The following is a 17,109-nucleotide window of genomic DNA, read 5'->3' on the forward strand; positions in this document are numbered from 1 at the left end:
ACGTTGGTGAATCAAACTAGCCCAGTATAAATTTGATATTTACCACCAAGGTAAGTTTAATGTTGCATCAGATGCTTTATCATATACATATTGCACAGCTACGACTGATAATGAACTGTACTGTGTTTATGCAGTACTGTGTCATCCTGGGATCACACGATTATTTCATTATATTAAAGTCTAGAATTTACTATACTCTGTAGATGGTGTAAATCATATAACTAACAATTGTGTAATGTTGTGAGTTGAAGCCTCACTTTACTAAAACCTCTGTTTCATCAGTAATTAAATCTACTCAAGCCTTTGAAAGATTGAGTGTTGATTTTAAAGGACCCCTACCTTCAGTATCTATCTATCTATGTGCCCTTTTAAAGCCTAGCCAGGCTCATGGGCCCAGTTTCCCAGTTTTAGTGGTGTATGTGTTCCTCCCCAGCTGGACGAGATGCCAGTCCATCGCAGTGTTACTCAAGAAACAGGAAGAAAAAGTGAGAGAAAGTTGAGGCAAAGGAGTACAACAGGGGTCACCACCATCCCCTGTTGGAGTCTCATGGAGCTTTAGGTGTTTTCGCTCAATAAACACTCACAACGCCCGGTCTGGTAATCGAAACCGCGATCCTCCGACTGCGAGTCCACTGCCCTAACCACTGGGCCATTGCGCCTCCACACCTTCAGTATCAAAGAACCATTATTTTTTAACTGTTGTGGAAGAGTATTCATGTTCTTCATTTATTTTTCCATGCACTGATACTAGTGCTCATTCCGTTATTAGTAATTTGAAGGTTTTGTTTAATCTTTTCAAATTTTCTGCAGTTATTCATAGTGATAATGCTAAATGTTTTGTATCTAAAGAACTTAAACAATTTCTGTACGATAGGGGTATATAGATTACTCATTCTATGGTGTACAATTCTCATGGAAATGCTGAATGTGAAAGGTATAATGGAGTAATATGGAATTCCATTAAATTGGCCTTACATAGCAGAAATTTACCAGTTTCTCAATGGGAAGTTGTGCTTCCAGAAGTTTTGCATTCACAACATTCATTATTATGCACAACAACTAATGAGACCCCGCATGAGAGATTCTTTAAATTTCCCAGATGTTCTATGTGTGGTGTTTCTGTTCCTACTTGGTTAATGCAAGGACCTGACAAAGTGTTTGTTAAACAACATGTATGCAATAAGTATGATCTATTAGTAGATGAAGCCCAATTGGTGCAAATTAACCCTAACCATGGGAGGGTGCAGTACCCAGATGGATGTGAAAGTACTGTGTCCATTAGAGATTTAGCTCCTACTGGCAAAATGACTGAGGAGTGAGTATCAGTTAAGTAGGGATCAAACCGATGTTGCTGACACTGATCCTACTCAAATGCATGAGCACCGTGGTGGTTTTTCTGATACCATGACTGATTCTGTCCCACCTACACCAGCTCAAGAACCAGAACCTGAAACTACTTTGCACTGGCATTCATCCAGAACAAAAAAAAATTTCCTGATAGGTTAAATTTCTGATTGATAATGTGTTACGCTTATGAAATGCCACATCATTACGTTGTTGGCTCATGGTTATGTTTGTATTTTGCATTTTGTTGGTTAATTGTTCTTTTTCTTTAGAGGGGGAAAATGTTGTGATTTTAGTTTTGATCACGTGATTTTGATTGTCTCAATTGCTGTTATTTGCTTGCAGTGCAGCTGCATAGAGTTCTATTCTGTTTGCGGCACAATGTGTTCAGTGTTGGTTTTTAGTTAGTCAAGACTGTAGCAACTTGCTGCATAAAACTGTTATTGTGCTGAAGTTTGGTTTTGCTTACAATTTAGTAATCTTTGTTTGTATTGAGATTGCTGTATTTTTAGTTGATTATAACCTTTTAAATTTAGATATTCCAGTTTGGGTTTATAACACATATATTGCGCTGAAGATAGAAAATCTATCTAAGATCTTAGTCTTGAAATTAGCTAATTCGCAATTAATGTGGAGTCTTGTTTAAACTTTCTTCCTTAAAATAATTGCATATATATATATATATATATATATATATATATATTACACCGTTTTTTTATACTTTTTGCAGCCCTCACTCATCAATCTGGCATGTAACCTACTTGTGTACAATGACATACTGAACACTTGGGTGCTTTACATGAGAAAACAGAATCTTATCACAAAAAGCTTGTGTGTAGAAGTGTACATGTTTAACAAGGTAACGTTGAAATAATATAGTTAACTGGAAGTGAACAATAATTTGTTCAGACTCATTAGTTCTGAGGTAAGGCAACAATAAAAGCATCATGTCATTGTATAACTTATTGGTTATTCTTTGTTGTTGTTTTTTTAACACCAAGTCAGTCCTGATTATGTAGATTTATGATCAAAGTAATTCCAGTCATGACAATCCAATTTTTTTTTTTTTTTTTTGAGACACTGTATCTAGAACTACATTATCAAATGTGACATCCCCTCCTTAACATAGTAAGGTGTGATTTGTAGATTTGGTGGTTACTTTTAAAAGTTTCAAGGACTATATAGAGATTTCCTTATTGTCTTAAGTCCATTAACCCTTTAGGCCTCAGATTATTCTGTCAGATGTAATGCTTATCTATTCACATTGTTTTGAATTATCATGCATTATCTTGTAGCTTTGAGATTTCAATGATGTGATTACTATTATTATTGGGAGGGAGGGGGGGTTGGAACAACATTGTAGGGTAGGTGTGAAATGCTGGATCTGGCTGTTTGAATATAAAATAGGTAGATTGTTGGGTGGGAATGCTAAGCAGTGATGTATATAAATGCTGGCAGTGGCATCTATCCAGACTGAGATGCAAACATTCAGAGTGGTTATCTCCACTTCAGTCACAGGAACTGATTGGTGGCACAGTGAGCTGATTTAGATGTATTTACACTGTTTGTCTACAGAAAGAAATTTCCTCCATCACAAAACACAGTGAATTGCTTGTCTACAAGTCAGAATGTGCCATTGGCATATTTGAACTGGTAATAACATTGCACTAAAATAGGTAGAATATCTAGGCCAGATATAGCTAAAGGGTTAAAGACTGTAAGTTAAGAAAACATAGTCAGCCTACAATGATATGCTAAGTGAAATAAACACACAGAATCCAAAATGATATGGTAAATTTAATAGACACAGCAAATCTATACAATGATATTGAGTAATTTCATGATACTTTTTGTTTGTATGTCACCAATATTTATATCATCAACATCTGGTAGATGATTGATTAAAATTCCAATGTCAGTATTCTAAGCTTCAACTCCAATATAGTCGAAAGACGTGATCTTCAAATGTTTAATCTAGATGGATAATTATTTAAGCTGTCTGATTTTTTTTATTTAAATTAAAAATTCCTTTTTTGCTGTATTAAAATTGTAAAATCTTCTCCATATATTTTAACTTGATACCAATCTACCTGTATATGACATTGGTTCAATGATATGAATTTACTATTTTAAGTGATCTAATTTAAAACCTTTTTTGTGTTCCAAACACCAGATTAAAATTTTGTTTTACTAAATTCTTCATTATTTTAAAAATTAATAGAAACAAAAGCAGTGTCATTCGTTTGTTCATCGTTTAACGTCTGCTTTCTATACTAGCATGGGTTGGACGATTTGACTGAGGACTGGTGAACCAGATGACTACACTAGGCTCCAATCTGATTTGGCAGAGTTTCTACAGCTGGATGCCCTTCCTAACACCAACCACTCCGAGAGTGTAGTAGATGTTTTTACGTGCCACCAGCACGAAGGCCAGTCAGGCGGTATTGGTAATGGCCATGCTCAAAGTGGTGTATTTTACGTGCCACCTGCACAGGAGCCAGTCCGGCGGTACTGGCAATGATCTCACTCAAATGTCTTTACACGCACCACCAGCACAAGTGCCAGGAAGGCAACATATTTTAACTAAGGGGTTAAAATATCTTTAAGTTCTTCATACATAGAACAATAACTTTAACTATTTAATTTCATCTAATTAGATTTTGGGCAAAATATAGTGATAATATCACTAAGTATTATCACTATATCTTCCTCTGTGTGTGGAGAGGAGTGTGGCTAGAGATAAGAAGAGTTTAACAAAATATAAGAACAATAAAATTAAGAAGTGGTTTTCATTTGGATAAAGATAGTGATTGTGTGGTAAGAAGTTTGCTTCCCCACCACATGGTTTCAGGTTCAGTCCCACTGAATGGCACCTTTGGCAATTATTATCTTCTAGCATAACTTTGTGTGTGTGTGTGTGTGTGTGTGTGTGTGTGTGTGTGTGTGTGTGTGTGTGTTACAGTCTTCTTGCTTTGACATCACCTGATAGTTGTAAATAAGTGTCACCATCATGCAACTAATGTCTGTCATTTATAATCATCTGTGAAAACATCTCTGATTATTGAAAAATATTACACTACTTGGAAACAGGTCGTGGTTGGTGATAGAAAGAGCATCTGACGATAGAAAATCAACTTCAACAAATTCCATATGATGCATGTGAGAATGGAAAAGTGAACATAACAACAATGGAGATGCTGATGTAACAAAAGAAAGGTTTGATATCCACCAAAACACAAAACAGAAAATAAAAACTGCATAAACACTATACAGAAACAAAAACTTGCCTAAACACTATACAGTGAGAGACATCCTTCTGAGTGTAAAGTTGTAAAGTGGGAGACAAAGCATGTGTCAAGTTTATTGCTGTTGTTTAGCAAGCCAATGATCAAAGATGTTCCAACATTGGGTATCTTGTTTATTTTTATATCCAAGACTATATTGTCCAATGTGCAATTACATTTTCCAAGATGGTATGATGGACCAAATCGGAAGAAAATTTGGTTGCTATTTCTAACAAATTGAATGACCATGTAGAGGCTTCCCTCTGCAACTTATTTTACCAAGACACTTGGTTATTACATCTTGCTGTCTAAATTAAGACAGGACAGAGAGGTCGATTTATCTTTCTAGATTAGCATCTTCAATTTTTAATACAAGGTCTATTAGTTGATAGTGATGTCTAATGAGTTACAATATTTTAAAACTCTGTTTAACTATTCAAAAGATAATATCCTGGCTAAACAAGGTTAGTTTCTATAGTGACATTCAATTTCTTGATAAAAATAACTATCTCTTTTCTTATAAAATAACATTACTTTTGTTTGTGTGTGTGTGCACGCGCATGCATGTGTGTGTGCACGAGGTGCTACTTCTCATATGACAATCATTAGCAGAAACAGGTCCAGGCATGGCTGGGTGATTAAGAAGTTTGCTTCACAACCACATGGTTCTGAGTTCAATATGTACTGTGTGACACATTGAGCAAATGGCTTCTATTATAGCATTGATCATTACTTTAAGAGTAGAATTTAAAATAAATAAAATAAATGCACCCTTTTAAAGCCTTGCCAGGCTCATGGGCCCAGTTTCCCGGTTTCAATGGCGTATGTGTTTCCCAGCTGGACAGGACGCCAGTCCATTGCAGCGTTACTCATTTTTGCCAGCTGAGTGGACTGGAGCAACGTGAAATGAAGTGTTTTGTTCAAGAACACAACGCGTTGCCTGGTCCAGGAAGAGTAGAATTTAATGGACAGAAACTCTATGGAAGTGTGTGTGTGTGTGTGTGTGCGCGTGTATGTGTGTGTGCACATGTGTGTAAAAGATTTATATAAACATATTTGGACGGATACACACACACACACAAGGCACATTTTGTTTGACAAATGGAAGATAGGAGAAAGAGAAATAATATATATTAGCAACAGGGGCAGTATTAATATCCTTTCTACTAGAGGCACAAGTCCTGAAATTGGTGGATGGGACTAGTCAATCACATTGACCTCAAAAGGATGAAAGGTAAAGTCGACCATGGCGGAATTTGAACTCACAACATAGCAACAAGCAAAATACCACTAAGCATTTTGCCCAGCATGCTAATGATTCTGCCAAGCTTGCCACCTTAAAGAAGCAGAGCCACTATTAATATCAAGATTTAATAATTATCCCCACTTAAAAAAAGTGGTTGTTCTATTAGAACAAACTATACTGTGGTAGATGCCATGAGAGAAACTCTCATATTGGCATTTGGTGCAAAATACACTCTTGTTTATGTCCAGTTCTCTCATGGTATTTACCACTGTATAATCTGTTCTAACATAATGTCTATGTTTAAGTGTGGATAAAAAAAGATAGAGATATGTAAAATACCTAGCTACACACAAACATGTAGACATCATTCTCCAAAATATATCAGCAAAGGATGCTAACATCAATGAGAGGTTTTTCAAAAGAAGTCCCTTGCCATATTCGTTTTGCACCAGTTTACTGACACTTCCTTGTCACTCTCAATGTCAGAACAAGTAGTTAATCAATAATTAATTGGTGACTTGGAAACTCTTGGCAAATGACACTAGTGATCACTAATTGTGATATAAATATGAGATATAAAATACCTGCAAGCTGTCTCGATATAATGAATGACCTTGGAATGATTGCAGGCAGTTGTACCGGTCCCTGAAAACATGTAGTTGTTCTCGTAATAAACTATTTTCAAGAATCAGCGAGTGTTTTTCTTCTTCGAGCTGTAAAAAAAAAAAAAAGTGAAATTATATGTTAGCAGTAAATACATATATGTGATACTAATTAAAATTTACTATTTTAGTAGTGATCACCACAAACTGTTTAACCCTGTCAGACCTGGGCCCCTGTATCTAAGTTTACCCTCCACTTGGGATTCCAAGCAAAGGAAAGAAATAAACAGTTGCATCTACAGCTCAAGAGAAATGGTTACAGACAAACTAATGGACAGAATCGGCTGCATTTTCTTTTTCTCTATGTATCATTTATTACTGCTTTACAAGAAATCTGGGAGAGATGATGCTTAACCTATTCCCACTGTAGCAGGAATATGGCATGATAGGGTTGAATATCAAACCATTTAAATTCATACCATAACCCTTTAGCATTTAAACCAGCCATATCTGGCCCAAATACTTAGCCTGTTTTATGTTCAAACTGGTCAGATCTGGTCCCCTGTACCTACTGTAAAATGACATTTTAAAAATAAACAATCTTGTCATCAACATTTCAAAGCTATGGAGATCATACATGATTAATTCAAAACAACCTGAATAAATAGGCATTAAATTTGACTGAGCAATCTGAATGGTAAAAGGAGAAGAGTTCTAATGGGTTTCTTGCTTGCTTGAACTTTGTCTTAGTTAATAAAATTTGTAAACAAGGAAAAGACCTTTGGCAATATGCCATGCTTGAGAAGACCTGTCAAACCAAGTCAAATTATAGTGTCACATAACTGGCACCTGTGCTGGTGGTATGTAAAAAGCACCCACTACACTCTTTGAGTGGTTGGCATTAGGAAGGACATCCAGCTATGGAAACCATGCCAAATCAGATTGGAAAACGGACATTAAATGATGTTGATGATGATGAAAAGACTAGAAACTTGAGTTTCAATATTTCTGTTATGTTACTCTTACTGTTTTAGCTTGCCTTTGGCAATCTTTAAGCTCAAACTTTCTCTGTAGATTGTTGTAATTTGCCAAATGTCCGTTGAGGAAGTAAACATTTGTTTCATCTTGTTCTGCTACTGTTCTTCCCGCTGGCTACAACAATCTAGCACCAATTTCTCACTCAATTGCTAAAATTCATGTTCAATACTTTCCTATCTTTTGTTTTTTTACCTCTTACTCGTTTCAGTCATTTGACTGCGGCCATGCTGGAGCACCGCCATAAAGAAATTTTTTTAGTCAAATGAATTGACCCCAGTACTTAACTTTTGTTAAACCTGGTACTTATTTTATCAGTCACTTATTGTTGAACCTCTAGGTTACAGAGACATAAACACACCAACACCAGTTACCAAGTGTTAGTGGTGGACAAACATAGACACACACACACACACACAGCACGTGATGGGCTTCTTTCAATTTCCATCTACCAAATCTACCCACAAGGCTTTGATCAGCCTGCAGAATCGTAGAAGACACTTGCCCAAGGTTCCACACAGTGGGACTGATCCCGGAACCATAAGATTGAAAAGCAAGCTTCTTACTACACAGTTACACTTGCACCTATATATAAGAGACCAAAGTGTATGTATGCTGCTATATTTTTATATATAAAAAATACAAAAATGGGACAAGAACGCAAAACATCCAGACAGACAATAAAGAAAGCAGCGAATGTATATGAAAACAAAGACAGTGTTTTCGTATACATTCACTGCTTTCTTCCAAGGAATCTAGTGCTCTTAGCTTAGTTTTTCTTTGGGGCTGGCCAGATTGGAGCAATGTTGATTATAACCAGCCAAAATTGCAAAGATAATCTGAAACTTAACTGAAGAAAGAAAACTCCAAATGGCCCATCCTTGTTTTCTTTGTATTGTCTGTCTGAATGTTTTGTTGTCCCTTTTTGTATTTCATATATATATATATATATATATATATATACACATACATACATACATGTGATGTGTGCATGCTTTTGTCTGTCCCCCATAACTGCTTGACAATCAGTGTTGGTTTGTTTATGTCCCTGTAAACTAGTGGTTCAGCAAACGACTGATGGAATTAGTACCAGGTTTAAAAAATAATTACTGGGGTTGATTCGTTCAACTAAAACCCTTCAAGGTGGTCACCCACCATGGCTGCAGTCTCTAATTTAGTATGCATGCTTACATGGGTGAGAATGCGGCTGAGAAGGATAGTTTGGGAGGATATTTACATAGTAAAAGATACTATGTTCTTTAATAGTGTATTTTATTAGTAGTAATTATTAGAATGGCTGATCAGTTAATGAATACAGCCCCTTGAATAGCAATAGTAGAGGTGGCAGCATTTTATGTCCAATTTCCATGCTGGTATGGACATGATGGTTTGAAAGGATCTAACAGATTGGAGGGCCACATCTTGCTTCAATGTCTGCTTTGGCATGATTTCTAACACTACATGCCCATCATAACACCAACCACTTCACACTCTTAGGAAGTAAGTAGCTTATATTTTAAATTCATCACAGAATATTCTGAGGCTGGGAAAATTATGTCAAATAATTTTTAATAAACCAGTGATCTGGTATAGACAGTGATCTGATATAGACAGCATCCCTGATACAGAGCTGGCGTCACTAAAACAGTGTTGTGGGGGAGTAATATACAGTTCATACAACTAATATAGAATTAGTGGCACTAATGCAGAATTAGTATCAGCAATAAAAAGTTGGTGCCACTAATGTAGGTTTGGTACCACTAATATAAAGCTAGTGACACAAATGAAAAGTTGGTGCCACTAATATAAAGCTAGTGGTACTAACGTAGCATTAGTATCACTTATAAAAAGCAGCTGGTACTAATATAGAGTTGATGCTTCATATACATATAGGCGCAAGCATAGCTGTGTGGTAATAAGCTTGCTTCTCAACAACACAGTTCCAGGATAAGTCTCATTGCATGGATCCTTGCACAAGTGTGTTCTACTGTAGCCTTGGGCTGACCAAAGCCTTGTGTGTGGATTTGGTAAAATGGAACTGAAAGAAGCCAGCCTGTTTTATATATATATATACACACATATATATATATGTATGTATGTATTGTATGCGTATATATCATTGTATGTGTGTCTTTGTGTCAGTGTTTGTCCACCACTCCCATTATTTGACAACTAGTGTTGGTGTGTTTACATATCCGTAATTTAGCAATTCAGCAGAAAAAATCGACAGAATAAGTACCAGGCTTAAAAAAAGAAGGCCCAGAGTTGATTTGTTTGACTAAAACCTTTCAAGGCAGTGCCCCAGCATGACCACAGTCTTATAACAGAAACAAGTAAAAGATAAAAGATACAGAGTTAGCATCACTTACATACAAGTGGCACTTCTCATACAAAGATGATGCCATTAGTCTAAAAGTGGTATCACTGGGCCAGTTATTTTATTATCATTTTTTTTTCATTCTATGTTTGAAAAATTAACAAAAATTAAAAACTGAAAATATTTGTTACTCTAAAATTTGAAATCATTTGGAGAAAGAAAATTTAAGAATTTATGTTTATATTTTTATCTTTAAAAGTATTTTATCTGAAATGAAAAATGTATATTTATATTTATATTTTTAAAAATATTATTCTATCTGAAATGAAAAATGAAATAAGGATATGGAAATGTAGAAGCAGAATGGTAAAAGAAGTTGAAAAAAATCCTCTGAGACAACTTTTAAGATATCACTTTCAAACCAAAATTATGAACCTAACATCAGAGAACCAAAATAGGATGTGTGAACCAACATTAAGAACATTTTTATGTTTAAACTTCCAATATCCAATGAGCAAGATTATGATGACATCTTAGATCAGATATTCAGAGGTGATTAAGGTCAGTGAACTTCTGAAAGGCCTTGTCATCAAAAGGCTATGTCAACCTTATCTGTTCCTTTTGACATACTTTCCATATTCTAAGTGCAATTTCAGTTCAGAGATAAAAATTTGAGCCAACGTATTTGAAATGAAAACAGAAAAAATATTAAGAAGGCAGAGCATAATTCTGTCCAGAGTTCAAAGAAAAAATGCAATTAAATCATTTCTTTCCTTCATATTCAGTTGAAGGTATATGCAGTTTATGCTGCTCAGTAAAATGCAAACCTTATTCAGTATTGGACCTGTTATCCAGCTATCAGAAATCCAGGAAGATTGTGCAATACTATGCAATATTACTGTACCCTGTCGTGAGTAAACAAACCCTGTTTTTGAAGTTAGTTAATTTGCATACAGTGTGTTAAAAATAGTTTGCTTTTTTTATGTTGACTGATAAAAATTAAATATACTCAGATTTAGAAATGTATTAACTTGTAAGCGTATCTCAGTTAAATAAAATCATGTTCCTTATTTTTCATCCTATAAACATTATACAGTACACATGGCACAATATGATATCTCTTAAGAATTTTAAGTGGATTAATAAATAACAAATAGATCCTACTTTAGTAAAGTATTATTCTGAATCTGTTAAAGACTAGAAACTGAAACATCCAGAAATATGAGTCACTTCTGGTTCCAAGCTTGCTAGATATTTGCTCTGGTACTGTACAAAAAAAAAAGGATATGGACCAAATCTTACAAAACAATTACTTGAGTTACTTTCAAATAATTTTCAATTTCTCTGATAATCCATTTCGTAATTAATCCTGAAATGTGTTTAAAAAAACTTAGTAACATTGTTATTTTGGTTGATATTATGATAAATACTAGTAAAGGCACATGGCTTAGTGATTACAAAGTTAGAATCATGATCATAAGATTATGGTTCGATTCCTGGTCAAGGTGATGTGTTATGTTCTTGAGCAAAACACTTCATTTCATTTTGCTCCAGTCCACTCAGCTGGTAAAAACACATAATCCAGCGATGGACTGGTGTTTTGTCCAGGGAGAAATATATATGACAGAGAAACTAGGAAACCAGTCTTATGCTCCTTACAGAGTGATGTGGACTAACCAACGATAACCAGAGTAAGCACTCTAGAAGAGAATTTGGTTTCTTGAGCCAGTGTGCCCGTTTTGATCTCTAGCTCACTTATACAAATAACAACATCAAGGAAGACAATGTTGCAATATGCAATTTTTTAAACTCCTTTTAAATAAGAGGACTTATGTTTAAATATGGAATCAAGTTATACATTATGAAGATAACATTGAAGATACATCTACAAGATGTTCAGTATAGCATTATTTTTGTTTGTATGTATGTGTCTGTGAGTGTGAGAGAGAGAGAGAATATAGGCATATAGTGGCATAGACATATAAAAATGTATACATATTTTATACATATATAGTAAATGAATGGGCTCTCCTGTTTTGTTTTTTCTATATTTTCTGTACGTACTCTGTGATCTTCTAAACTAAGGAAATCAGTGAAAGGAAACTTGAACCATAATACAAGTTCTTGAAGTTTTATCTTTTGAAGTATGACACTTATAGGATTCTCAATATTGGTTATATGTCATACAATTTAAATTGCACTAAGTAATATCATGAAAATTTATATGTGTGAGTGCATACATATTCTTTTACTCTTTTACTTGTTTCAGGCTTTTGACTGTGGCCATGCTGGAGCAACGCCTTTAGTCGAGCAAATCGACCCCAGGACTTATTCTTTGGAAGCCTAGTACTTATTCTATCGGTCTCTTTTTGTCGAACCACTAAGTTACGGGGACATAAACATACCAGCATCGGTTGTCAAGCGACGATGGGGGGACAAACACATATATACGACGGGCTTCTTTCAGTTTCCGTCTACCAAATCCACTCACAGGGCTTTGGTCAGCCCGAGGCTATAGTAGAAGACACTTGCCCAAGGTGCCACACAGTGGGACTGAACCCGGAACCATGTGGTTGGTAAGCAAGCTACATACCACACAGCCACTCATATATATATTTGCCTTTAGCCCTGTTTTTCTTGTGCATGTGCGTATATAGACGTGTGTATGAACCTTTTTTGTACGTGTATATGTGTGCGAGCGTGTACGCGGGTATGTATATATATTTTTTTGGCAAATGTGTAGGTGAGCATGTGTGTGTTTCAAGTGAGGGTGGATGAGTATATATATAGGCACATGTACGTGGGTGTGCGGGCGCGCATGTGTATGTATGGACTTGTGCAATTATGCGAATACTATGGACATTTTTACTCCCTTACCTTTACTCCTTCCCCTCACTTAGCGGTCAGTCTTATAGATCTTTTGTATTAATAACAGTCAATCACATAGTAATTTCCCTTTGTTTAATGGTCATTTCCATAGCATTTTTTCAATGGCCACATAACTGAAGAGATGGTGGCGTGGGTTTCTGCCCTGACATCCGAAACTTGGAGTTTTATCGTGGCTACCAAATAATTGTCACATTATTTACAGATATATATATATAAATGTATATATGCAAATATATGCACACACACACACACATATATAAAGAGGTTTCATGCCAGCAGTGTTTGGGGTCTGAAGATATGCCATAAGGCCAAACCCCTTACGAGCAAGAAACCCAGGGTAACCTCATAAACCGACCTACCCCACTATACTATTAACTGTTCTACAACTTAGAGTGTGCTTCTCCTCCAGATTTATGTATATCTACAAACGATCCTTACGTGTGTGTGTGTGTGTATTCTTTTATTCTTTCAGTCATTTGACCACAGCCATGCTGGATCACTGCGTTAAAGGGTTTTGGTTGAAGAAATCGACCTCAGGACTAATTCTCTGTAAGCCTAGTACTTCTATCAGTTCTTTTTGCCAAACCACAACATTGGTTGTCAAACAATGATGGGGTGGGTGTGGAGGCAAACATAGACACAAAGATACCCACATAAGTATATGCATATATATATATTTTTACAACAGGCTTATTTTATTTTCCACCTACCAAATCCACTCACAAGGCTTTGGTCAGTCCAAGTTTATAGCAGACGACACTTACCTAAGATGCCACACAGTGGACTGAACCTGGAACCATGTGGCAGGAAAGCAAGTTTCTTACCACACAATTACACCTGCACCTATATATATATATATATGAATAAAAAATGTATTCCAACCTTACAGGCAAAAATCGGTATATTATACTGGGTTTCCTAATATATAATATACATGTATATAACTAATTAAGAGACGAACCACCACTCTACAACTCAGTCCAAATCAGAACCCGTCCAAATCCATGCTGTGAGGCATATACCAATTATAGGATAACTTTAAAAGATCATAAAGACAATTTCTACTCAGACCCTAAAGTAAGACTAATATGTCCCAGTAAATCTGATTTAGGGAAATTAAGTAAGTTAATTTTAGACAAATATATTAATAAACTAAATAACCTAAAACTCTGGACTAGCACTAATGATACTTTAAAATGGTTTAAAGATATTAAAGACAGTAGTAGTTACAAATTTATCCAAATAGACATAGAGGATTATTATTCATCTAGTAATGAAATAGTGCTTAATAAGGCCTTAATATATGCTATGAATAAGGTGGGAATGACTAAAGAGGAAGTTAAGGTAGTAAAAATGGCGAGAAAATCGTTTATTAGGTACAATAATAAATTGTGGGCCAGAAAAGAAACCAGGCATTTTTCAACCATTCTAAATATAATTATAATTTAAAAGATAACTTAAACTTAAATGATGAATACACTTTCTATTATAATAATAAACACAGTATTCAGAATCACCTAAAGCCAGAGATAGGTAGTAATATGAACAAAAAAACTCATAGTAATAATAATAAGAATAAAATATGGCTAATAATTCCCTATGGGATACAGGTAAAAACTAACATTATTAAAGAGATTTTAAATATAATTAAGATATTTATTAAAGACAAGAAATATAAGGACACATTTTCTAGCAATAATTTTGGAGTTGGTTACTCTACCACTAATAATTTTGGCAATATCATTTCATCCTTTAATAAATTTAAATTAAATAAGTTTTACAATAATAAATTAAGTAATACCTCCATTGGAGTCCAAAATATAATTGATTGTAATTGTAGAGATAAGACTAAATATAAAATTTAATAATAGATGTAACGTTGAGGACGCAGTATATAAATGTATAGTGATTTTGAAGAATAATAACTGCAGTAATAATGATAACATAAATACTACTTACATTGGATCGACTTCCAATAAGATTAAATCCTGGGTGGCCCAACATATGAATTCTTTTAAGAACAGAAATTTAATTAACTCTACGGGCCTTAGTAAATACATTTGGGAACTTAAATCTAAAAGAATAGAATACGAGTTAAAATGGGAAACAGTTTGCAAGGCTAAATCATATAGGATAGGGAATAAATTCTGCTTATTATGTACTAACGAATTTAAAGAGATATTATTAACTAATAAAAAATTGGTCGACTCCCACGATGAACGTCATATTTAATGCAGACATAAATTAAATTACTTATATAATAAGTTTAGATAACTAATTTATTTATTTAAACCTAGGATTAGGTACCAACTTATAGTTATTATCAGTATCATAAAATACATCAAATTAGCTTTAGAATACAATTTAATCATCACAATATTATTAAAAAATTGGAACATATAACTACCTTTACTTTAAGTATTCAACGATATGAGCAGTCTTTTACAATATTTCATAACATTATTTAAGTAATATATAACTTTCGTATTTGGTATAGTTATTATTCTGCAGAAATCTGAGAGTTTTAAGTATTTTATTATTATTAATCTTCATTAAACTTTTTATTTTAGGTAGATTTTCTTTTTCGATATTTTCGTTATTATTTTAGAATTACCTCTGGTAATGGACGCCATGTTTATCACGTGACTTTTCAGTATTAATTTTCATGGCATTATTTACGTAATATAGAATTTTCGTCACATCTCCTTCGCCATTAAAAGGCCTGATCACATCGCTGGTGATTCTAATCTTGGCTGCCATCGCGGCGAATTTCTACACGTGGGGCTGAAAAAGCTTGTGGTGTATGCGTGCGAGTAGATGTAATCGCCTTACCTCGGTTTTCCTTTCGTCGACTGCGAGTCTGTCTTGCGGTATCCGATCCTTGAAGCTTACCCCGACCTGAAGAACACTAGGAATAGCAGCTGCTTCTCCCAAACCTAGACCGTCGCTTAACACGTCCTCTACTGACCCCGACTCCGTTCGAAAAGGGCACGAAATCCCGATCGAGGCTCCCTCTGCCCTTCTTCCTCTTTCGGTCAACTCGCCCTTCCGGTCAGCTCCCCAGTCACTGACGTCATACCACATATAGTTATTACCCTGCGTTAATTTGCAAGTTTAAGTATTTTAGTATTTTTAATCCTCAAGAAACGTTTTATTTTAGGTAGATTTTCTTTTTCGATATTTTCGTTATTATTTTAGTAATTATAATACGCATGTACTTCTGGGTAGTAGACGCCATGTTTATCATGTGACCTTTTAGTATAAATTCTATAGCACAGCCATTTTGTTTTATTTTACAGTTACCAGTTGGCAGATATGTCATGTTTTCTAATTTTAATTTTATAAACAATATTTTTTTTACTATTATCTACTTATTCCATAATGTTTTAACCTTGTTTACTATAATACTATAATTTTTTTAGATTGTAACTTAATTATATTAATACAGTTAATGTAGGGATTAACGGATTTTGTGTCTTTATATATATTTTTATTTCTCATGTTTATTCCTTGAATGATTTTAGGTATTTTCTTAGGTTTTGACCTAAAGAGTGACTGATTTTGGGAGTAAAATCATTTCCCCGCTCTAATGAACTTGGATAGAATTTGCTTATGATTTTATATAGTCCTATTTCAGCCATGAAACGCACGTAGTCTATGTACTAGCACTAACTTTTTACATTTATACTTCCATACTGTATATTATCGTACTAATTTTTACTATCCAATTTATAAATTTGACTTTTAAATTTTTAAATCAATATTTCTATGATTTATGTATACGATTTATATGATTTATTTATGTAACGTTATTTATTTTAAATTAAAATATTAGATATTAAGATGGTATATGCCTCACAGCATGGATTTGGACGGGTTCTGAGTTGTAGAGTGGTGGTTCGTCTCTAAATTAGTTATTTATATATATATATATATATATATATATATTTGAAATCATTTTAATGCCTACTTATTAATGCTTTTATGGGCCAAAGTTCTATTAGGCCAGCTGTCTTTCATGATGCAAATCCTCACCTACTTTCAACTATTTGTTCCGAGTTCTTTGCATAGCCATGACCAAGCTACACGTTGAACAATGAATTGGTTGGACATGGTTATACAAAGAACTGGCAACAAATGACACTATTTAAATAAGCCTTTAGTTTACAGAGATCATGCAGGATGTAAAGACTTGTCAAAAAGCCCAGGCATGTGTGTGTGTGTGCGCACACAAAAGACATTGCCTATATGAACGGTGAGGCTTTTGTTGGGAAATATGGAACCACTCATACAAACATTCACACACACACATTGTTTTATTCTTCTTTTGAGTGTCAATCATTTGACTGCAGCCAAGCTGGGGAACTGCCTTGAAGGGTTTTAGTCAAACAA

At 34.6% G+C, this 17,109-nt stretch overlaps 1 protein-coding gene across 11 annotated transcripts in view; it reads right to left on the reverse strand.

Moving 5' to 3' along the window:
• The window catches only part of LOC106873829 (pleckstrin homology domain-containing family H member 2), a 719,935-nt gene that overhangs the window by 319,166 nt on the left and 383,660 nt on the right, over positions 1–17,109 (reverse strand). For all 11 annotated transcript variants that reach the window (XM_089353814.1, XM_089353811.1, XM_089353808.1 and 8 more), the window contains one exon: positions 6,459–6,587. In XM_089353814.1, the coding sequence (XP_089209940.1) occupies positions 6,459–6,587 (129 nt within the window). The remainder of the gene's footprint in view (positions 1–6,458; positions 6,588–17,109) is intronic.

The sequence above is a fragment of the Octopus bimaculoides genome, chromosome 6, assembly GCF_046866305.1.
Source record: "Octopus bimaculoides isolate indiv1 chromosome 6, ASM4686630v1, whole genome shotgun sequence".
Lineage (NCBI taxonomy): Eukaryota > Metazoa > Mollusca > Cephalopoda > Octopoda > Octopodidae > Octopus > Octopus bimaculoides.